General features: G+C 31.7%; 3 protein-coding genes across 7 annotated transcripts; 1 reads left to right on the top strand and 2 right to left on the bottom strand.

Moving 5' to 3' along the window:
- Positions 1 to 55: 55 nt before the first annotated feature.
- On the bottom strand, positions 56 to 3660 carry LOC101218140 (constitutive photomorphogenesis protein 10). Its single transcript, XM_004142123.3, has 4 exons — positions 3236 to 3660; positions 1660 to 1733; positions 1360 to 1507; positions 56 to 638 (listed from the first exon to the last, which is right to left on the bottom strand). The coding sequence occupies exons 1-4, from the start codon at positions 3471 to 3473 to the stop codon at positions 541 to 543; spliced, it is 558 nt and encodes a 185-aa protein (XP_004142171.1). The 5' UTR covers positions 3474 to 3660; the 3' UTR covers positions 56 to 540.
- A 604-nt stretch (positions 3661 to 4264) lies between these two features.
- On the bottom strand, positions 4265 to 7945 carry LOC101219168 (glucan endo-1,3-beta-glucosidase 4). 5 transcript variants are annotated; one of them, XM_031883797.1, is made up of 5 exons: positions 7897 to 7945; positions 6917 to 7061; positions 5515 to 6768; positions 4746 to 4773; positions 4265 to 4631 (listed from the first exon to the last, which is right to left on the bottom strand). In XM_031883797.1, the coding sequence occupies exons 2-5, from the start codon at positions 7041 to 7043 to the stop codon at positions 4460 to 4462; spliced, it is 1581 nt and encodes a 526-aa protein (XP_031739657.1). In that variant the 5' UTR covers positions 7044 to 7061; positions 7897 to 7945; the 3' UTR covers positions 4265 to 4459. The 5 variants fall into 5 exon arrangements, with proteins under 5 accessions (XP_031739657.1, XP_011653550.1, XP_031739659.1 ...); XM_011655248.2 differs by having other exon boundaries at positions 7720 to 7942; XM_031883799.1 differs by having other exon boundaries at positions 5515 to 6759; positions 7720 to 7942.
- An 11723-nt stretch (positions 7946 to 19668) lies between these two features.
- On the top strand, positions 19669 to 23331 carry LOC101218379 (IQ domain-containing protein IQM2). The gene is made up of 9 exons (XM_004142124.3): positions 19669 to 19892; positions 20442 to 20934; positions 21044 to 21158; positions 21250 to 21315; positions 21402 to 21490; positions 21605 to 21695; positions 21787 to 22026; positions 22127 to 22228; positions 22340 to 23331. Exons 2-9 carry the CDS (start codon positions 20468 to 20470, stop codon positions 23015 to 23017), a joined length of 1848 nt encoding a protein of 615 aa, XP_004142172.1. The 5' UTR covers positions 19669 to 19892; positions 20442 to 20467; the 3' UTR covers positions 23018 to 23331.
- The last annotated feature ends 879 nt before the right edge of the window (positions 23332 to 24210 follow it).

The raw sequence follows: 24210 nt of genomic DNA, 5'->3' as shown, positions 1-24210 counted from the left end.
CGAGTATACTATCGACATGCTTGAAATATCATACTTGTAAAATATATACACATGCTTGGTTTCAAAGAATATGTTAATGATTTGTGTGTATACACTCCTGTTCAAAATTTATTTGTGTATGTGTACAGCTAAAATCTGTCTGAATCATCAGAATAATCTCCAAAAGACTATTAAATATGCATCATATATATATAATATATATATGTATACATATAACAATCGTTTTTCCTTTGATTGATACCTAAATTCCGAAGGGCTATATGTTCTAGTGCACCTTGAAGGCTTGAACACTCCAAAAGAACATTGATACATATAGAATAATCTACAAATCATCTATACTATCCACTCCTGCATCCAAGAACTTTCAGGTTGTACTCTATTCCATGTCCTCGTCTCAAAATTTGCTTTCCGGTGTTCTTGGTCACTTCTTGTGAAAACAGACGTAAATTACCAAGTGAAGGGGGAGAATTGGAAGCAATTTCAGAAAATGATAACCAAAAAAGTAGTATGCAATTGTATATTAGTGGTTTGAGATTCCATTCATTTGGCGAAACGTAGCGTCCACTCAGCAGCTATCTCGTCGTGTTTAGCTCTGTCTGCCAAGTACAAGTGAGCAACACCAGGTGCATTTGGATCATCTGCAAAATTAGTAAAATCCAAAATGAATGTGAGATTTCAAAGTTAACATCAACCAGATCAATTAGTTGTGTAGAAAAGATAGCACATTGACATTGTATGTATGCCTTCTCTTCATTCCCACTATATTTTCATGGAAAACGGACCAACCATCTCCTTGATCAGGATTCAGGTTAGGTACCAATAACAAAGCCCTGCCTATTCCTTTTCACAAGATAGTCATCCCACCAGCAATCGTTGTAACTAGAATTCTTTTTACTAGTAAATACAGTAACTATCTATAGCCAAGCATATATATTCATGGAGAATTGTATATACACTAATTCAATTTCTCTACAAATCCTCCATTGGTTCCCCCAACCAATTTAGTTTCTATTCCTAGTAAATTCCTTCCAGTAATCACCAAATCGCTCCCTTTGAAAGCCCAACCTAACCAAGCATATATCTGCATCCTTTCATTCTTACACTCCTAGTGCTTAATATTGATAAAAGGTATCTACTCCCCTCTGCCTCTTTAGATGTTGTAATTGTAATTTGTAACTGATTTTAAAGAACTCAATGCAGTGCGATATTTCAGTTCACCTATGTCTCAGTTCACAATTACCAAATAAAAAGAGAGCAGGTTTAGCTTTAGAGAAGCCCTAGAAATAGAAAAGCATACGAACTATAAACTACAGTATACAGTGACATAAACAATGAGTCCAAAAAAATGAGGCGACTCACAAGGGTTGGGATTTGCGAAAATTGATTTCACTGCAATTAACACCTTTGCGATTGTTAACGCAGGACTCCAGTTATCCTTCAAAATGTCCAAACTTACATTACCAGTGGAATCAACATTACAGTGGTAGATTCGGGTTTTAAATACAACCTGCAGACCAAATCCTTCTTGGTAAATAAACATGAGTATAAAACTCAAAACAGTACAGTGTCAGGTCAAGAATGACCATTTGATTCTCATGATGAAGGTAAAAGAAAATTTGGTTTTTGTATCCTAAAATTTAAGGATGTGAGCAAGAGTACCTTTGGAGGATTAAATGGATAATCACTTGGAAAAATTATGTCCAGGAAAAATATGCCACCTTCATATGGCGTTCCTAAAATAAGACAGAGATATTTGTTAAGATTACTACTGTTGAGAAAAGCTAGATAAATTTTATCAGTAATTTTTCCTCATATATTCAAGATAGTATTCAAACAAAGCCCTCATATAATCAATAATAAATACAACTTTATAGACAAATGGTTTGTAGTGCATGTCTAGTACGCAAGAGAGAGAAAACCTAGGACGAAAAGAGAAGAAAATGAAGTGATTCGCTGGGACAAGGTTTCTGAAGTTTACTTCATTAAACAATATGGTAGATAAACATAACTTATACACCATTGGTGCTTTCTTGTATTGTTGTTGTCTAAAACACTAATATCAGGTATAAGCAGCATAAGCACAGCTTTTCTCTCTATTGTCCGCCTTCCATACCATTAAACATCGCCTATGCCTCTTTTGCCCTTCAGTGCATTTTTTTCTTGTCTAATAAACTAATACTAGAAACGAATTGCATGAGCTAGGTTAATCTCTCTCTTGTCTACCCATTCGTTCAGTAAGACTCAATGAGGAAGCCAATAAAATACACTGTTTTAATAAAACAATTCACTTGATGCAAAGGAGAAAGGTAGTTTAATAGTGACCTATAGCAACACATGACTCTCCTTGTGTATTCATCGTGTTTAGTTGAAATCCTGGCTCAGATTTCATGCACTCATCTCATTCATTTAAGCATATGTGTGTACAACAGTGACGTGTGGCTATTTAGCAAGAGAACGTTCTTCCAAATCCTTGAGAGTTTTGGTATCAGAGAGCATCTTCTCCAATCATTTTGTATATTTTTGGGTGATATTGAGTATATAGACGAGAATTGACCGTGTAACAACGTAGGAAAACCATAGCAGAACCTTGTGTATTTTTGGATGATATTTCAGCTTGTTGCTCTAACAACTTTAATAAAAGATTTGTTTTTGATAACAACTTTAGTCTAAATGTAGTTTCTCTCCAACTCTCACGCCATTAATTCAGGGTGAAAACTTATGTCTTAATTCCTTGGCAACTAATCTAATCGTTTATTATTTGCACAAAATACACTGAGACAGAGGAGCATAGCACACCAAGTACTTGAAGGAGCAGTATATGCACTCCTGACTCCTCCCAACAGTGAACATCTTCTTCCCTAATCACTTTCTTTAAACTTGTGTAAAACATTTGCTTGTTCAAAGAATATGTTTTGAATCAGGTAATAAAACCCCATTAGAGTTTCAGTGAGCATCTGTTCAGGAATCGTAAACAAATGAGATAAGCAACATAGCTTTAGATGGTTAAATTATCCAGCCCAAAAACTATAAACAAAAAAAAAACAAAAAAAAAAACAAAGAAAGAGTGCAATAGCTCACTGAAGGAAAGTGTAATCCTAACGGTCATGAGAAATCATCGAGCTGAAAAGCAAGAAATCATGGAGCAAAGGGAGGGAGAAAAAGAAGAACAAAAGCCAAAAACCGTACGAATAAGAAGCGATAAAGCCCAAAGAGTAGAGTGAAAAGTCGCAACTACCTGAAGGGCCAAAGATGGTAGCGAACCAGTGGTAAAGATTGTCGCCCTTAGGGCCAGCGGAGCAATCGGAAGGTGGGTCTAAGTTAAACTCAGTCATTTCCCTCTGAATTCTCTTGCCTGAAGCAGAGACCGAGGTCGTGGACGCCCATGAAGTTGGAGCAGCTAAGGAGATTGAAGAAGACGATCTTCCCCCACCTAAGGGAGGCAGTGGCGGGCGGTGGTCTCGATTTCCCACCATTAGATTTCAGATTTTTGAATCCAACACTGACCATTAGTTGATTATAAACTTAGTCGGTAATCGCTGTACATGATGACGATAGTGTTCAAAGTATGTGATCAGACCAAATTGCTGGTCATGATTTTCATTTCTCAACACTATAGTTCAGATTTTGCATCCCAATTCCATCATCCATCAGTAGTGTTAGACTCAAACCTTCATATAATTTCCTAACATTGGTTTTGCCATGTTTAGTCTTTTCATCAACAAAATTAATTAAATTCAAGTATGTCCTTAATTCCAAATGAAAAGTTTAAATTTAGATGATAATATGTGTAATCACAGTAGATTTTTTTGTGTAAGTAGATTTTTTTTTATTAGATTACAATATATATTAAATAATTTATTTTTACTAAATTCTAACTCAATTGTGTCTATATCAAATCTTCTAACCCCATGTTATCTCTCCTTTTAATCATTCTAATTTTAGCATTCGAGCTCCACAAAGAAATTTTAAAATCTGAAGTTAGGTTAATGTTTGTTAAGGAAAGACTTGTGGGTGGAAGTGTAGGATTTTCTCTGAAATAAATTTGAAAATTTGAAAAAAAAAATATAAATAATAAAGAACTCCATTATAAAAACATTAAATTTAAGACAAGCAAGGATCAAACTTGTTACATAAAAGCATAATTTGAAAGGGGCAATTTTTATTTCGAGTTCATCATCGATAAACAAATTTTGTATCAATGGTGAAGTGTGAAATTATTATCATTTTTTAGATCAAATTATTACAGTAGTATACTGCTAAATAATTGGACAACCATAATCTTAATGTTCATATATTGGACTGATCACATTTCATTAATTCTATTTATATAATTACAAAGGATTTGTACATGATATACATACTCTGGTACAAGAAGTTCAATCAAAATGTTGAACCTTTCCATTCCTTGGTAGCTTTCCTTTAAACAAGGAAGTTGAAGAACCTAAAAGTGCCGGCAACTTCAAGTCAAAAGCAGAAAGAAAGCAGCAGATAAAAGCATGGGTGACCACAAGAAGTGAAACTGCCTGGCATCAAGTTTTGAAGTTGAACTAGGGGGGAAGAAATCGCTGGAAGGCCCCAGGGTCAGTGAAGGAGTTGGGGGTGAAGCTCCATTCCCACCGCTTGGATTAACACTGGTTACAGATAATACATTGGCAATTCTTTAGATAAACCATATTTCAGGAAGCAAAAATATAAAAGCTCTCTATAACTTAATAGCACAACACCAATAGCATCTTTTTGCTCACCTTCCAGTGTATATGCAGGATCCTCGACCTGCAAGAGGGCACCAATATTAGGAAAACTGTATATATACGCATCCACGACTGTATTTTGTGCATGTGTTTATTATTATACATGTGGAATGGATAGATTATACTTAAAAGGAAAGAGATGATCAATATCAAAAAGATGTAGCAAATAGCTTGAAACTAGAGGAAACCATAAATGAAGAGTATTATCGTGAAAAGTTTAGCAAAAGACATTTTCTCAAAGTTCATAGTTAACCCCTTTATACTGTGCAATAGCTAGGTCTGAAAGTACATCCAAACTCAACACTCAAGTTCCATCGGTGTTTTGATGGTGCTCTAAATCTAAGCACCTCTTCATGCACTCTAGTCAATGAAATTCTTTTTCCTGAGGATTGAGAACAAGAACTTTGATAGTTGGTATTTAAAACACAGCAATGAAGGTGAAAGTAAGAGAGTGATTAGGCTCGAGGTTCGTTTGATTGACTTTCTAAATGCTACTTAAAAATTATGTTTTTAAATTGGAAGTACTTGAGAAAGTCAATCCAAATAGGCCTTCAACCTGGTTCATGTTAGTGTAAGTTGGTTCAATTGAGGTCCAACATATTTTGTGGTCAAACCAATCGCTCTATCAGTTCAGTTATGAACCCATTTCCCTCTCGTTATATACATTCTACTATTTTCTTCATGCCTCATGAAAATTATATCCGATAGAGGAAAGACAATACATCGTCAGAGATAAAGCAAGAACTTGGAGAAAGGAACTTACTTGGGTTAGTATCAGTTAACGTTGCTGTGCCATCAAAGTTGCAAGATCCACCATTGAGTTGCATTTTCTGATAGTAGTCATTATAAGCATAAGAAGCGTGGTTTAAAATGTTATCAGGAAGAAAGCATGGCTGCCCTGGTTGAATGGCAGAACAATTAGCTCCACCTTGACCACAAGCCCAGTTCAGACCATTTTGCAACTTCCCAGGATCTGCACCAACTTTTGCCACACAATAAACAAAAGAAGAACTTCCCGTGACTCTGCTGGATAATGAACTCAAACGATATATAGCAGAACCTTTAGTTGAAAGAACTCCCCAGGTTTTCTGTGACATAGGCTCAGGCTTCTGGTCTTCACTGAACAACTCGTATATGTATGTGTTAACAGGTTTAGTTGGCTCGCTAGGTGGACCTGAACCATTCAGAACCCTGGTGATAAGATTGTTAACATATATCTCAGCATTTTTCTTGGTAGCAGAAGGTTCACTGGCTCCATCAGACCATGGCCAACCAGATGCTGTGACCACAATAGGGATGTCAGAAAAGTTGAGAGCTTTTATTGAATGATAGGTTGCATCCAACATGGCATCAAACATGTTGTTATAGTGGAGGAGTGTGTTTGGATCAACAATCTGCCGATTTATAGACAATGGCTGGAAAAGAGCATAATCGAGTGGGAAATTTCCATTTCCTTTAATGTATCCATAGTAAGGATAAACATTTAACATATAGTAGGAGTTAGTGTTCTTCAAAAACTGAAGGAGTTGGTAAATGGTGGAGTTCAATGAAGAATTGAATGTGGCTGTAGAGGGAGGAAAAGAGGTAAGAATGACATCCATCGACTGGGGTGTTGAAACTTTTATTTGAAGATTTAGGTTTGCAGCAACAAGAGCTTTATGAAGGTATTTCATGGCACGAAGCAAGACTCGAGCTGCATTAGGGATTGAGGTAAGAACCTCACTGCCTACAGCAATAGCTGTTATATTGGTTGCAGGTGTATAAAGTACAACATTCTTATTAACCCAAGCAGCAGCAGCTGATGGAGACTTTCCAATTTTTAGAACCTCCTCATTTGTAACACCAACCATTACTTCAGTGCTACTATTTGCAAAGGCTTTGAGTAATTGGGCATTGGCATCATAGAGTCTAACATGAGTAAACTCGAACTGTTTGAGCATTGAAACCACATCTGAGGCAGGTGGAAGACTGGAAACATGAGTGCCAATATTTATCCCCACAAATGCTCCTGAATCTCCTGATCAGATCAAAGAATTAATGAATACAAGAACATAAAAGAAACTGGGTACCAATGGAGAGATTGGAAATTGGAAGTATTACAGATGGAGGTAACTGTTAAATTGAATTTTAGCATTAAAGTTACTGGAAAGAGTTCATAGAAGTACCTCTTACATGGAAAATCATGAGAGACATGAGCAAAAACAGCACTGCAGGCCACTTCTCATGCATCATCCAGTTTACCAAAACATCAACCTCAAATATTACTCTTCGTTCCTTCCGGACGTCCTTCATCAGTTAAGTTTAACCAGCCTATAAAAATTGTGACGAGATGCCATGAATCAGAAACAAAACTCCACCAAAACAGCAAATTCATGAGACTTGATAGAATTCACATGTTGACATACCACAACAAAGTTATACCCGTTTCATATGGAAAAGAGGGAATACTTTCTTTAAGGTAACATTCCATGCAAACATCAATAAGAGAGCATAATCCCATCTTACACATAACAATCACAACAACAACAAAAAAGAAAAACCCTAATAATTACTTGATGAAGATAAACCCATAACAAGAAAAAGCCTAAAATTAAGGTTTGGCAAGCAACAAAGAGTTAACCACAGATTACCAGATAAAATATTAACACGTGAGCAGAAGTGAAAGTAAAACAGAAAACACCAAAAACCCGCGCTTTCCAGGCTCATAAAGTTAGCTCCATAACAATTAAAGAAAACCCAAATAGAGGGGGGAAATGGAAAAACAAGAAAACCCAAATAGGGGGGGGGGGGGGGGGGGGGGGGGGGAGAATGGAAAAACCTTAAACAAGAGCTGAAAGAAGAGTCAAACTATTAGAATGAAGCATCATGAAACTCGATGCAAATGAAACAAAACTTCACTAATCATCACTCCACTGAAAACGACACTAATGAAGAAAAAAAATGCCAATAATGAAGAACCAGATAGTACCTTCCCTCAAACACAGAATGGGAAGAACGAAATGGCTGACCAACCCAAGGAACATTACGCATCGAAATCAACGCCATGTGTAAGTGTAATGTTCTTCCGCTTACGAAATCGAAATGTATTTTTAAATTACAAAAAATTACACGAAAAGGAAAATAAACATTATCATATTCAACCCACCGAGAGAAAAAGGGAGAGATCGTCCCGTTGATTTCCCTCCAAAATCAGTTCAACTCCCAGCTGAAACGCGCGCCAAAGCCGAAGAAAAGAGTTGGGCTACTCATTCATATGGCCCATGGCCTTCTAAGCCCAGTAAGGGCCATAAATGTTTTGATTTTTATCCTTGCAAATATAGCCATTAAATTAAGGGAAATTGAAATATGGATGACTATTTTAACCGTAATTATCAAGGATATAGCAACATTTTAAAAAATTACAAATATAGAAAAATTATCACTAATAGACTTCAATATGGTATATCAGTGATAGATCAATATTTGTAACATGGTCTATCAGTGATAGACTTATATAATTGATAGAATTTGACAAATTTTGCTATATTTGCAATTTTTTTAAATTATGCTATATACTTAATTAATTTGAATTTAATTGCTAAATTTGCAACTATCCCTTAAATTAAATAGCAAAATTTTAAAAAATTTATAAATATAATAAAATTTGAAAATTTCTATCCGTGATAAAATCACAAATAGATCATATTGAAAATATTGGTCTAGACCATAAGAGTCTGTCATCGATATAAGCCTATATCACTAATAAATTTTGTTATATTTGCAATTTTTTAAAAATATTAATATATATTTAATTATTATTCTTAAAACGGTTCTCAATTATAATTTTCCTACAAAGAAAGCAGCCCATTTACAAAACGATGTTCGGCCTTTTGTTGAAAAAAAAGAGAGAAAAGTGATACTTCAACGATGTTCGGCCTTTTGTTGAAAAAAAAGAGAGAAAAGTGATACTTCCAAGTTAGGGATATTCATGGTTCGATTAGATTTCAAGCTAAAACCACACCAAATCATAAAATGTAAAAAAATCTCATACAAGATCGAACATAACCAAACATTTGTGTCAAACCGAATCAAAATTGAACTGCATATACAAACTGATTTTGGTTCGATTTAAATCCGGAAGAATCTTAGGCCGGCAAAGCAGCGAGTTCAATAAATTTGTCTTTATATTTTAAAATTCATACAACCTCGGACAACCAAAGCACTAAGTTCTACAAAACCTACCTCTCTATTTTATATCTTATAAGATATCGGATAAACATATTTAACCAAGTTTTAAAAACAAAACTTTTAAGAACATTTCTTTAATTTTTAAAATAAAACGGTTCGGTTCAGTTTTAGAATCGATTTAAACATTAAACCAAATCAAACTGCATAAGAAGTGGTTTCCACATAACACAAACGGCACCAAACAACATGCAATCGATTTCGGTTTGTCGAATCGATTCAGTTTTCAAATATTTTATAAACACTCCTAATGCAAACATTGTAGTTAGATTCAAAATAATAAAGTATATAACAAAATTTTAAAAAATTTGCAAATATAACCAAATGTGTCAAATTCTATCAATAATAGAGATTTATCCGTTGTTGCAAATACTGATTTGTAAGTGATAGAAGTCTATCACGATAGATTTGATTATATTTTAAAAATATTTCTACGTACTTAATTACTATTTCCAAAATTATCTCCGACTAAAAGTCACGGGAACTCATAAGAAGTCAAATGAGAGAGTATTGGGGTGGGTGTGACTGCAGGGGGACTATGTGTATGTCGGATTGGGCTGCATTATTCTATTTTTGGTATCGGCCGACTTGTCGGCCCGTTTTCACACTTCTACCCAACCAAATTTCATATTATTATTATTTTGTTTCCAAATTATAGCACTTTGATGTGAAACCTCACCCAAATCAATGGTTTCAAATCACTCCAAAATTATTCATTTATATATTTATACCCAAAATTACTGTACTTTTAAATATTCTAATTTCCTAAAACAAACTATTTAACCTTCATAAAAAAAATTATAAACTCATGTTTGGGAGCACCTATCTATTCAACATTACAAGAATAATATGAGTAATTAAACAAAATTAGATGCCAAGTAAAAATACCCCAAATGTATACAATAGATCTAAAAACAAAATGTTCGTTGTTGAGACATTTTTTAAAACAGTAAAATAAATTAAAATATTTATAAATTATAACAAAATTTTGAATTCTATCGATACCACTAATAATAGAAGCACGTTAGTAGATGAAATAAATATTTTGTGGAATTTCTTGTTTTTGACCATTTCCTTTATTTTTTTATATTTTTCTAAATTATTTAGGTTTCTCTTTCTTTTCTTTTTCTTTAATCAAAATTAAAATAAAACATATCCATGATAGTCTTTGTTATTACACACTCAAATTTTCAATTTTTAAAATTAAGTCTCGAAATCTATACAAATATTAAAATTAGACTCTCAAATTTAGGATCCAACTTTTCGAATTATAGAACAAGTCGAAGAAATGAGTAGGAAAAAGTGGGTGACTTTGGTAAATCTCCACTTTATAAGTAAGGAAGAATTAGTTTATATTGTTACCAAGATTTGCACTTTTTGTCTCCCAGAAGGGTCACGTTTAAGTGTATAAAAGAATATGCATATTTGACCTTGACTCATATTCGTGGTACACAAGCAGAGAGAGTTTTTAATTCCAAGTACTCTTTTACATTAAAACTTGCCTGACAAGTTCAAATTCAACAAGGACTAAGACAGACTACTTGTTTGAAAAAAAAAAAGAAAAAAAGAAAGAGGGTATTTTGGTATTTTCATTATCATCATTATCATTGACATTTTCTATTTGTATTTATGGTGTGTTAGGTTAGCTTGTAGATTAAGCATCATCCAAACTTCTGCCCTTTGACTATGAGACAAAAAAATATAATGTGTTATGTGCAGATGGCAGATTTATAATGTGGCCTTCTGGAACTGTTTTACTTTATAATAATAATAATATGCAACACAAATGTGTCAAGATTACTATTTTTGGGTTCTCGTTTTTAATGACCGTCGTCTTTACTTTTTAACTTCTTTTTACACTTTAAAAATAGGTATCTCAATTTAATTGTTCACAACTGCATTTACCAAACTTTGTTCATTTCTCCATTTTGTTGCGTAACACAAGATCATCCATTCAAAATTATCTCTCTTTAACTACTATGTATTGTATAATTAGTCTATGTATAAGTTGAAAATGATGATAAGAATATGTCGCATTATTATTGTTTTGTGATATTTTTAAAGGTGGGAAATATAGTTTTAAATTTAGCATGATATATATGATAAATATTTGAATTGTTGATTAATATTTGGTAATACTTTTATAATATAAACAATAAAAAAAGAAAAAAAAGGTTAAGAAGTAGTTGAAGAGATTATAAACTTAAAAATCTTGTTTTTTTCTTTTTTCTTTTTAGAATTAAGTTTAGTTCTTCTGAATTTGTTGTAATAGTTTTTTCCCTTTTCTTAAATAAATTACTAAAATTCTTGGTTAAATTCTAGAAAAACATTTAAAAAAAAAAAACTAATTACTCTTCATTTTCAAAACTTAACATAGTTTTAAAAAATATTAGTAAAAATAAAATAAACTTATTTATTTGTTTACAATTTTGCCAATATTTCAATTCTTCTTCATCTGTTTTTTTTTTTTTTTTGTCACTTTTAAAATCGTAATATCAAAATCTCAACATAGTTACTGGCCAAATATGAATTTTTCTTTTTATTTTAGTTACAAAATAAGATTGTTTTTTCTTGCCTATAGTGATATGCAAAAATCATTTGTAGGAAACACTATTAACGTTTTAAAGATTTGAACCCAATACTTTAATGTTTTAAAGAAGGTACAACCACTATATCAAATGCAGAGTATAGTAAAGTTAATGCATTATTTAAAATATATTGTAATTTAACATTTCAAAACTAATATTAAAATACAAAAATCAGGAATGTGAGAAAGGATATGTGTCCGACCTTTTAATAGATCCGTCCATGATTGCCTCTAATTTTTTAAAAGAGAAGGTGGACAACAAAAATGAATAATATTTTATAATAAGAAATTCTTTTATTAAACGTCATTAGAGTCTAATAATTTTAAAAAGTGAAGTGAATTAAACTCGTAAAATAAAATAATATATATTGAAAATAGGTGTGAGTATGAATGCAGTATCCGCCGTCCAGTGGTTGTGTATAATGTGTGGTTGGATGTGGACATACGACTTAGAAGTTAGAAGTACTTCCAAATTCGATATTCACGCGGTTCCATTCTGGTCCACGCACCTCTACTGCACCCAACCAAACCCCCATTATTTCTTACGTCTTCTCGGGTCTACCCTTATTTCACTGCACCACTCACTCTCCTTCAATCACCACCCTCCATCTCATTTTAGCCAACGCCTACAAATCCATCCTAAAACAATTAAACAAACTTACTAGTACATAGTTCCTTAGCACTGATTTGTTATATTTATAATTTTTTTTAAATATTGCTATATATTTAATTATTTATAACTATTTTTATATTTTTAGATATGAGTTGGACAGTAAATTCAAATTTGAATTATGATTGTTAAAAATGTATATAATTCTATATATTTTAAATCACGATAGACTGTAATCGTCGTTCACTTTATTATTATTATTATTATTTTAATAAAATATGTATTAAATAATTTAATTTAAGTCATAAATAAGTGTGAAGTTAGTAATGTATTATACTGTTTTTCTATGTGTTATGGTATATTGATTGATATGAAGTCATTTTTAATCATTATTATTGAATGATGTTTCCAAAATCATTGAAACATGTATAATAAATTATTGAATTTTAAATACAAAAACATACAAATACCTTTTTTATTTGTTTGCTTATCTCTATAAATAATTAAGTAATTGTTTTAGTTTGTACATATAATTTCACATGCTATAAATTGCAGGGTATGATTATGCAAATTGTAAAAAAAAAAAATATATATATATATTGATTCATGTTGTTAGAATATAATTTTTAATTATAGACATCATATATTGTATTTAACGTTATCATAATTATATTGTATTGTTTTTATTAAAATGTTGACACCATAATTGTTTATATAAAATGCACTAGTGGAAGTTTGAACCATTCTAATGCAACTTTAGAGTAATTGTGTGTGTTTTAAGGCTTTATTAGTTAGTCTAGGAAGATATATATATATATAGCAAAGTAGTAATAATATATTCTATATATAACTACTAAAAAATAACTATTATATATATATATAGCAAAGTCTATCTGTGATAGATTTATATTGTTAATAGACTCTTATAGTTTACCAATGATAAACTAATACTTGCAACATAGTCTATATAGATTTTTATGTTCAAAAAAGACATAGCAAGATAAATAATCTCGATACACTTCTTAGATTTATTCAAGGCCTTTAAGGAGTCGTATGAGGTGAAAATCTCATGTATTGTTTTGTAATAGCGATGAGAATAGTGATGTTATTATCGACTATGATTATCTAACAGTTCGAATACCGTTGATATAGTTGAGGCTGAATAAAAAATATGGTTTATGGGGTCGGAATTTGTGGCGTCAACCTATAGGATTTGCTGTTTTTCTAATTTCTTCCTTAACATAATGCGAGAGATTACCTTTCGATTTACCAAAAGCAGAAGAATAATTAGTTGCAGGTTATCAAACTGAGTGATAAACTTTTCTACCATTTATAGACTATAAATTTTACTGTATTTGTAATCTTTTAAAAATATTGACACACGTAATTATTTTGAATATAATTACTATATTTGCAACTATTTTTCTTTATTCATATTATTATTGTTACCACTACATCTAAGGATGTAAAAGAATTGGTAACAATAACATTAAAAATGTCAAGAAAATTCAACAAAAGTTTAGCTGTGTAACAATAGTCATATCAACAATAATAGCGATAAAATGTAATTTCTAGACGTCGTCCTAAAACTATCGATTATAATATATTTATATTTGGACATGAATTATATTGATAGATGTATATTTGAAAATAAGGTGGTAAAAGTTAGAAAATTTGAAGGAGTATGAAGAGGAATAAAAATGAAGGGGAAGGAAGCATGGAGTGAAGATAGAGTGGTGAGAATGTAATATTAACTAAAAAAGAACGAAGTTGACGTTTTCTTTCAAAGATATTTTGGTAGGGAATGACCCATACGAGTGTTACGAGCCAAGGCGCGTACAATCATGTACGAAATTACGAATGTATAGCATAGTATGGGATTGGGGAGCGTCGGTGCTGACACGCATCATAAACGCGTTTACCCAAACCCATGGATAGCGTTTTTCAGTCTCTCTTCTGAGCCATGTGCTACGCCACAGTCATTGGTCCGTCACGGAAACTGCTTGGTGAGGCTATCACTTCCCATTTCCCACACCTACGAAAAAGGAAAAAGGCTAAAGGATTTAAATTAGTTCTTTTAAAAAACACATGTATAATATATATATATATAGATATTCACTCTTTTCTTTTATTGCATATTTGAATTCAATTCTTCCACCAATGAAATTTCATAAAATCTTACAAAAGTTCAAAATAAAAAAGGTTTGTGGTAAAATTTAAAATAGTCGAATAAAAAAAAAGACTATTAATACATAATTTTATATTTTTTATTATCGTCCGTTATTGTAAATTTTTATAAATTTAATAGCAGTTTTTTTTTTTTACATTTTTAAAAAATGTATAGGTAATTTAATTTGAACACACAAAATATTAACAATGATATTTGAAAAGTTTAGGAAGATTTAAAAGAATATATTTGTTTGTATAGAAAGTGTGAAATTTAGAGTAATATATTTGGGAGAAAGAAAGAAAAGAGAGAAAGAGAGAGAAACCCGGCGGCAGGCATGGGATTTGGTTGTGTAAAAAGGAGGTGTATTATTAGCAATAGACAGGATCACGTGGACGAGTAAGTTTCCGCCAGGTGGGTGTCAAGCAATTCGTACAATGCAGAGTACCCACTCGCTATATACGAATTTAAAAGAAAAAGAAGAATATTATTTATGGATGGCAGATCTGAATTTGTGAAACGACACTACTTGTACTGCTAACGATCTGTCGGCTTCGAGTCCCCTCTCCCCTTTCTTTTACTTCCAATCATTTCACATTCACATTTCCCACTTAACTATCACTATATACAATACTTTATTCCTATTTTATAATCCAAGATCTCATGCATTCTCTCTCTCTCTCTCTCTCTCTACAACTTAATTACACTTACACAATTCCTAATATCCATTTATACTACTTATTATAAAATTAATTATCCTCTTAATTACACATCTCTCTTCTTATAACTTAAATAATGTTAATAATTACTTCTAATCCTCCTTATTTTATAAAATAAAATCAATTAGTACATATCCAAATTTCTAGATTTTTTGCAGTAGAATATGAATTTGTAGATTTTTTTTTAATATTATAAGTAAAAAAATACCTCACAACTTATTTAAAAAGTACCATAGTTTTAGTTTTAAAGAATAGTTGAAGATCTCATCTCATCTTTTTTTTTTTCAAACCCTAGATACATCTTTTGTAGAATAATATGACATTGAATTTACTTTCATAGGTTAGTTTAATTTTTTTTATATAGTAAGTGTTGAATGAAATAAATATATTGAACTTACCCTCATCTATTCATTTAATTTTTATTTATGTGTTCAAATCTTAAGTTAATATGAAAAATTCTTTAATATTCTTCTAATATATTTGCAAACCCTATTTGAAAAGTTAAATAAAGAACTAAAATTTTTATTTTTAAAACTAAGAACCCAAACACATATTCTAATTTTAGGGATTAAAAAGATGGTTTTCTCATAATATATTTTATTTTAAAATAGCAACGTTAAAAATGTATACAACAAGGAAAAGATTTATGGAAGTGTGTGAAGTGAGATATTAGAGAGTATATAAAAATGAGTACAAAGTTCGATGAAGTAAAATAAAATGAAGATCAGAGAATAATGAGTGGCAATAATGTGTACAATGATATGATAATAATAAACAAAACTGGTTTGGGACTGCCCAATAATTTTAAATATTTGCAAATTAAAAGAGTTTGACTTTGTTTTTTTTAATTTAATTTCTTATGGAATAATGGTAGAGAAATGACATACAGTTGTCAAAAGAAAAAAATAAAATAAAATAAAATAAGTGAGATCTAACCATAGTTTAATTAATTACATTATTATTAATATATAATATTACTTTTACAGTTCATTAATTTTAATTTAGAGATCTTCAAGTGGCATGCATAAATTTTAATTATATTGTGGGAGATTCAAATAATTACACACTACTGAGAAAAAGAAAAATATATTAAAAAAAAAAAAAGACTCTTTTTCAACACACTTTATTTAAACAATTAATATATATATATCCATATCACAAGGGTTGTTCCAATATGTCACACCTAATTAAGTAGCTAGGCTTAATTATTATTTAAGTAGAGCATTAAGTAAGTTAAGTAAAACATAATCACATTTAAAATTCGAACAAAAGTTGACATTTTGAATGATACCAACTATATATCAATATATATATACACAACCGATTAGATGGTATACAAAAACTAGCCAATTAAAATAATATCAAAACACGGTTGATTTACCTCGGTCGCATGTTGATTTGTAGAGATTGGCTTATGTTATAGGAAAAGTGGTTTTCTTTTAAAATTATGTTAGGTGGGGTGTAATTGCATGAAGTTTAAGATTAAATGATTTGGAAATTGATTTAATTGGGGTTATATATAATTTAGTAAAAGAGATAGAAGAATAATAGAAGAGTATTAAATGGTGATGGATGTGGGACATTTAATTCTTGAAATGTAACCCAAAGTATTTATTAAATTTGTTTGTATGAGTATTATCAAATGGATAAGATGAAGCCACGTGTAGGTTGATGCGACGTGTAATGTAGAAATTATATATAAGCAGAATGCGAAAGACATAATACATAGAGGAAGATATGATGACAGATAATAGAGAAGTAAATATATATTAAAATGCATGCATGACAGCACCAATTTTTCTTTTCTTTATTATTTTGTTGTGATTTTATATTATATAAATCAAACTTTTTTTAATTTCCTAAGTTTTTGTTACACTTTTTTGGACTTTTATGAGACTTTTGTGTTGTGTTATATATATATATTTTTTCGTCTCTTTTATGTATATAAAGTAGAGAGAAATTTAAGAAAATTTGTAAGATGAAACAGACCTATTAAATTCAATTTATTTGAGCAACCAAATCTAAGCAAATCTCAATTGAATGGATACAAAAATCTTTGACAAGCCACGTAGAGATTTAGATATCTTTTCATTATGAATAATGAAGTAATACCCAAAATTCACCTATCTAAACTTTAAGGGATGAAAGCGGAGAATGTGCGTGTGAAGAATGTTTATCTAACAAAAAACAAATATATAAAGATCGATGCACATATATACGTGGTTGATTAACAAATTCATTCGGGATTAGAAGTAGTTGTCTACGCGTCTACGAACGAAGAAAAAACAAATATCATTATAGAGGACGAATGTTTTATAATACAATACAACACCACTAGATTAAAAAGTTTATATATTGCACACTTTATCTCTAAATTACCCTAGAGTCAAAATCGTTAATAACTACATATGCTCAATTATGAAAGCTAGAGAACTTTTCGGGGCATGTTGTCCCAAAACCTTCAATAGGACACATCGTTTCCTAAAACCCTATCAACCCAACCTCCATATTAAGTTCTTGGTAGAATCATATAACGAACAATTCAAGACATTCCAACAATGTTTTGTTGGATAATTCATGAAATCGACGAGTTGTTACAATACCACAACTAGAAATGTAGTCGATGCATGATATATCTACCCGACTTTACACTAGCTTCCTCACGTTCCGATGACATTAGGGTTAGAGTTTAGGGTTTCGGTGATCTCTCAACCTATCTCCATAAACGTACTCCTAACGTGGTATAAAGTTTGAAAGTCTTAAAAGCATTATTTACTTGCTTAATTATCATTAAACTCAAAATGGAAAAAGGAAAACCAACTGTTCAAATGGGTGTGGATTAATTTTAATTATAATTTGAGACGACATTTCTATAATTTAAAAAGTTTGAAAATCATATACTTAATTTTAAGGAAACTCAGTATCAAAGCCACATGTCCTAATTCCTTTAATGACACCAAAACAATTGGACTATACACACACACACACATACAATAATTTCAAATTTTAACTTTTTTAAAAAAAGATTTGAATCTTTGTTGTTGGTAGGAGAGAAATAGAAAGGAAACTTCTAAACACTTTTTCACATTCAAACAAAAGAAACCCAAAAATCAATTAAAGAGAAAAAGAAAAGAAAAGCATTCATATCCATCCAAACCCTCCAGCTCTGCAAATATATAATCCAGACTCCATTTTGACTTTTAATATATACACCAAAGATTTTGAATTATATATATATATATATGTATATGAATGGAAATTTGAAGGAAATGTTTTGGGTTTGGAAAAAAAAGAAAAAGTAAAACTTGGGAATGAAGCTAATTAAAGCCAATCTATGTTTGGTATTTTATTTAGTTGGACTTTTATTGCTTACCAATTACAAAGGAATTTTAAATAATCACACTTAGTGACATAAGCAATGGCGATTGTGATTTACCCAATAATCCCATTTTCTTTTCTTTTCTTTTCTTTTCTTTTTTGGTTTGGTTTGGAGGGACCCAATGGAGAAAATTAATATTGTAGAAATGAAAAGCACTTTCCAAAGAAGTTTGAAATTGTCAGAACTTTCTTTCAATTTTGATTTTAATATGAAATTCATCTGTCTAAACTTCACCTCTAAGCTTCTTCCCTCTTTTTGATGTCTCCACACAAACACTTTTTTTTTTGGGTTCATCACTATTACTTCATTAGGTCTTTACAAACTTAATAACTGTTTCAATTTTTAATATTATTATATATCTAATTCACATGATATAGATTACGTCATGTTTATTCATATGATATCTTCATTTGTATAAAAATTTAACGTACAATTTTGTTATATGTTGTAAATATTTTGTCAATTTTACTATTTTTTACGGTTTTTCAAAATTTTATTAGATTAAGAATATCTTACGTACGAGTTCAAAATTTTCAAAATCTATTTATTTTATTTTAAAATTAAATCGGAAAGTTTAGAGACCAAACATGTAAAGAAAAACTAAAATTGATATAAAATTTAGTCTCTAAACTTTGAAGTTTAGGTACGTTAAAATGGTATTTGAATTTTGAAAGATGTCAGATGGAATAATTATTGAAATACTTAATAAAGTTGTACTAATATAACATACACGTTTCTTTTTTTTTTAAAAAAAGAAAAATTCAACTAATTTATCGGTATAAAATGAAAAATGTTAAAAATATACGCTTTTTAAGTCGAATAAACTTTCTAAACACAAAATAGAAAATTTAAAAACTTACGAGTTATAGTATATGAACTTCAAAAACCAAAATGAGAAAAAATTAAATACTATTTATACGGAAATTGATTGTTTAACCTACAAATAAAACAAAAATGGAAACCAAATAAACGTAATGAACAACATTGAATCTTGATTAGAGTATGATACTATAGAGATTGTGTTTGTTAGAACCCACAACTAAACTAAGTTTGAAAGAGACCAAATGAAAAAGGTAACTGAAATTAATAAATGTGTAAATGTAAAGTTGAAAACAAGAATGATAATAAAAATAGGAAGTCAAAGTACACATTGTTGGAATGGAATTGAAAAGAAAATGAATGCAATGTGTGTGTGTATATATATATATATATTGGGAGTGGTGTGGGCAGTCCTATATAAACCCCCAAAAGCTTAGAATTATTGCCATTTTAGAATCATCGTCTTCTTCTCTCTCATTTTCGATTCAAAGTTCCATTGCACTTTCACTTTTTTCTCTCTTTTTACTTTTTTAATCGGACCCCACAAGCAAAAACAGCAAACCCAACAATTCCGACGCCGTTAGCCGCCGGTACCCATTTCCGTTCATCGTCAAGCTCTTCGCTTTCGTTTTCAAGGTCAGTACTCAACATTACTGATTACTGTTTGAAGTTGTTTTTTGTTGTGGGTTTGTTTATGTTGTTGTGTGTTGGTATGCGTTCGTGGAATGGAACTACTCTGTTTGTTTCTATGTGTTGATAGTTAAAATGGTAGTATGCTCTGTGTTTTTGAATTTATGATTGAGTTTCAATGAAATGGGATTTGGGGCTGCTGTTTTTATGGTTTCAATGGACCGGCGGCGGCTGCGGCTGCAAGGGAGTTTAAAAAAAGAGGAAAATAGAGACAGAGAGAGATAGAATAATGGTATTGTTTGGTTAGGCAGATCTATGGTGATAGTGGAATAGGCATTGAATTTTATTATATCCGGATCTCTTTTGCTTTGCTTTTTGTGATCAATTGGATTTGGAGCCACTTTCTTTGAACTGGATAATTTGTCGCTTTCATTAGGTGTTAATAGTTAATAGTTACCCGCAGAGAACATTTTTCAATTTGATAGTGCTGTACCTTGTTATAGCCTATAGACTATAGATAGACATCCTTTCTGATATAGCATCTTGTTCTTACAGGTTATTAAAGGATCTTATTATGCCATATGGGTATATCTAGTTCCTGTCCATTTGCAGAGTATATTGATTTGGGGAATAATTTAGAATCTATTCTGATAAAACCCACAAGTTTTGGAGATGAAGAGAAAACTCTACTGCGGTCTGTCAGCAGAGATTCAGAATCAAAAGTGTTGAAATCAGTAAGTTCTCGAAATGTATCTTTGGAAGGATCTGTTAGCTTCAAAGGGAGAGGTTTGGAGAATCTGTCCTCAACGGAGACTTCTTCATTAGAAACAGGAAATGATACAGATGTTGCATTGATCAGCCCAAAGAGTGTAGAGTTTGATAATCAATCTCAAAGTTCAGACAATGATATGGAAAGATTCCAAATGTTACCAGCTTTGGATCCAAACAATCCCAAACATGCTGCTGCGCTAAAATTGCAGAAGGTGTATAAAAGCTTCCGCACCAGAAGAAAGCTGGCAGATTGTGCTGTTCTTGTTGAACAGAGCTGGTAATTTTTCGACCCTTCTCTTTTTCTAGGAAATAGTAGTCATGCTGCATTTTTTGTGTACGCTATCTTTGTCTTATACCATTGTTTGTTAATCTGGCAATATCTGTAGGTGGAAACTCTTAGACTTTGCGGAACTCAAGCGAAGTTCTATATCATTCTTTGACATGGAAAAGCGCGAGTCTGCCATTTCACGCTGGTCAAGAGCAAGAACTAGAGCAGCTAAGGTGAATTCAGAGAAATTCCTAAATAAAACCTGTGATCAATATTTGACCATATATTTGTTTCAAATATCTAACCAGACTTTTGTTATTATAGGTTGGAAAAGGCTTATCCAAGAATGCTAAAGCTCGAAAGCTTTCTTTGCAGCATTGGCTTGAGGCGGTAAGTAAAGGTGCTTTCAGTCAAGTAATTCTAATATATTGACTTCAATTTGTACTGATGTAATGATTTATTGTTTATGCATACAGATTGATCCACGACATCGCTATGGCCACAACTTACATTTTTATTACATGAAATGGCTTCACAGCCAGAGTAAAGAACCCTTCTTCTACTGGTAAAATTTCCTTCTTGCTACACAATATGTTTTTTACTACTGTGTTCCTTCAAAGAATTTTGAAACATTATGTTTAGACCTTGGACTCAAATAAATCTCTGTTTCTGAGTTCAGGTTAGATATAGGAGAAGGGAAGGAAGTAAATCTGGTTGAAAAATGCCCGCGTTGGAAACTCCAACAACAATGCATCAAGTATTTGGGTCCTGTAAGTAAATACTACACTTGGTCCAATCGTCCTTCACTTCCATTTTTTAAAACTCTAGCACTGAACTTAATTTGTTTCTGTTTTATTTTAGATGGAAAGGCTTGCATATGAAGTAATTATGGAAGATGGGAAACTCGTATACAAACAATCAGGGAAACTCGTCCACACAACTGACGAAGCTAAAAATACAAAATGGATTTTTGTCCTAAGCACTTCAAAGACCATGTATGTTGGAAAGAAGAAGAAAGGTACATTCCAGCATTCAAGCTTCTTGGCTGGAGGAGCTACAACTGCTGCTGGGAGATTGGTTGTGGAAAATGGTGTTCTGAAGGTAACAACTCTACAAACATAAAATCCTGAATTGTTTTCACCCTCCAACTACTGATCCAATTATCTATTACCTATTACTTATCATCACGCTTCTTTGACAGGCTGTTTGGCCTCATAGCGGACATTATCGACCCACTGAAGAAAATTTTAAAGACCTCATGTCATTCCTTAAAGAGAACAATGTGGATCTTACTGATGTGAAGGTAATATTGCCTGAAAAATGTACTAGGCTTTTACGTTTTCTTCTCTGATTTCATTTTTAGAACTTCAATTATTTTAGATGTCGCCTGAAATATATTTTTTATCCCATTCAGACAAGTCCTACTGATGAGGGAGATGATTATCTGGACAATCAAAAGAGTAGCCGCCACGTTAGGAACAACTCATCAGAGGAGGACTTCATAGAAAAGCTGAACGGCTTTGAGAGTGAAGAGAACAACATCGAAGAGTCGAATGAAGGAAAATCTGATTCATTTGTACAGTCTTCCATTGAACTATCTGATTTAAAGCGTCGCAACATTGGGAAAAAATTGACCAGTCTTGAGATACCGAACAGGGCTGAAGTGATTACGATGTTTGAGAAAGAACAAGAAGATGTGGGAGCTAATGGTAATAAAGGTTTCCTATTGGAATCCCCTGTTGTTGATAGTTACAAATATACAGATAATTATTTCTCTCCAAAGCCAAACCTCTCTGATGAAGATCAAGGGAATACTGAAGTGAAGATCATTCCCGAGGAGTCAGTCCTTAGAAGGTTAAATTCACACAGTGAAGCCAAATCATACCAACTAGGGAAGCAGTTGTCTTGCAGATGGACAACTGGAGCTGGTCCTCGCATAGGCTGCGTACGAGATTATCCATCAGAACTTCAACTACGTGCGCTTGAGCAAGTGAGTTTATCACCAAAATGCACTGCACATTCTAGACACCACTGCTATCCTTATGTCGCCATTGAGATGAGCCCGAGGACAGTAATACCACCAACTTCTTAATACCACCAACTTCTTAAACCAGATGACAAGAAACCATAAGAAGATGAACTGACCATTCCTAGACATGATCCTCTTACCTTTTTTTTTCCCTTTCAGAGGAACATAAGTGAATGGGGCAGATAGATTCATTATATGTTCATTCTTTCTTTTGTATATACAAAAAGATGATGTAGGAATTCTTCAGTGATTTTTTCCTACTAACCCATTTTTTTCTTCTTACATTTTTGTATAACAAAGGGAAACTGCACACAAAGTTTTCCCATCCCATGTCTTCTTATAATGAAATAGAAGCAGAAATTTTGGAGTTTTTACAAGTCTGTGGCATTTGGTTTGCTATTTTACTCTTTTCGTATTCTATATGGTCAGCATTTCCTCGTCCACAACAGCCTGACAGTGAACCCCACTTCAATAATCGCAATTAAATTTGAAGTCATTTCAAACAGATATGAGATATGAATCATTGAATGTGCAACCTGTTTGCGCTTGTTTGAATGAGCTGTCTAATAATTTGTTGGTGCAACTTTAAAATTGCTGTACTGGCTTGCAAGAACTCAAGAAAGGCCTCAGTTTAATGAAAAGTAATACATGCATATTTTTTGAGATTTGAGAGTTTGGAAAGTTGAAGAGTGAAAGGTGTAGTCGAAAACAATGAATATTGCTATAATGTGGAAAGTGGGAATTGATTGACAAGAATGATGTAGAAAGACAACGGATAAATTTAAATAAATGCTACAACTTTTTAAGGCGGCTTTTGACGATGTTGTATTAGAGGAATAAGGTCACCGACCACCATGTTTATTTGGAAATACAAATTGGAACAAAAACGTTTAATTACAATTTTTCTTTTACCAAAGTATCAGTTTCATCCCCTATTTTTTAAATATCATTTTGATCCACTTACTTTATCGTTTTATTCAATCTTATTCTCACTCTCCATTATTCTTCATTTTTTGCCTTCGTACTTTCTATGAATCTTAAAATGTAGTATTTCAAGTTATTCTTTCTTTTTGCTGAAATCAATTGAAAATGTTGATAATTTCATGCCAAAGAATACTATGTGATTACAGCTTTACTAAAATTGATCAATTGAAAATATAAAAGTTGTAATTGAGCCGACTTTAAAGTATGAGAATAAAAAAATTAACCAATTTCAAGTTTAAAAATCTAATAGATTTCATTAAAACATAAAATTT

This window comes from Cucumis sativus, chromosome 4, assembly GCF_000004075.3.
Source record: "Cucumis sativus cultivar 9930 chromosome 4, Cucumber_9930_V3, whole genome shotgun sequence".
Lineage (NCBI taxonomy): Eukaryota > Viridiplantae > Streptophyta > Magnoliopsida > Cucurbitales > Cucurbitaceae > Cucumis > Cucumis sativus.
The sequence above is the reverse complement of the archived record's forward strand: the minus strand, read 5'-3'. Positions and strand labels throughout refer to the sequence as shown.

What these genes read in the sequence shown, in the direction of transcription:
- LOC101218379 (XM_004142124.3), top strand. Translation starts at nt 20,468, where the DNA reads ATGGGTATATCTAGTTCCTGTCCATTTGCAGAGTATATTGATTTGGGG. An exon ending in GTTCTTGTTGAACAGAGCTG is followed by an intron (nt 20,935 to 21,043) that starts GTAATTTTTCGA and finishes CAATATCTGTAG; the next exon opens with GTGGAAACTCTTAGACTTTG. An exon ending in GCATCAAGTATTTGGGTCCT is followed by an intron (nt 21,696 to 21,786) that starts GTAAGTAAATAC and finishes GTTTTATTTTAG; the next exon opens with ATGGAAAGGCTTGCATATGA.
- LOC101218140 (XM_004142123.3), bottom strand. Translation starts at nt 3,473, where the DNA reads ATGGTGGGAAATCGAGACCACCGCCCGCCACTGCCTCCCTTAGGTGGG. An exon ending in TACCATCTTTGGCCCTTCAG is followed by an intron (nt 1,734 to 3,235) that starts GTAGTTGCGACT and finishes GTCTTATTTTAG; the next exon opens with GAACGCCATATGAAGGTGGC. An exon ending in TTTCGCAAATCCCAACCCTT is followed by an intron (nt 639 to 1,359) that starts GTGAGTCGCCTC and finishes CTAATTTTGCAG; the next exon opens with ATGATCCAAATGCACCTGGT.
- LOC101219168 (XM_031883797.1), bottom strand. Translation starts at nt 7,043, where the DNA reads ATGAAGGACGTCCGGAAGGAACGAAGAGTAATATTTGAGGTTGATGTT. An exon ending in CATGATTTTCCATGTAAGAG is followed by an intron (nt 6,769 to 6,916) that starts GTACTTCTATGA and finishes TGATCTGATCAG; the next exon opens with GAGATTCAGGAGCATTTGTG. An exon ending in GTTAACTGATACTAACCCAA is followed by an intron (nt 4,774 to 5,514) that starts GTAAGTTCCTTT and finishes GCCCTCTTGCAG; the next exon opens with GTCGAGGATCCTGCATATAC.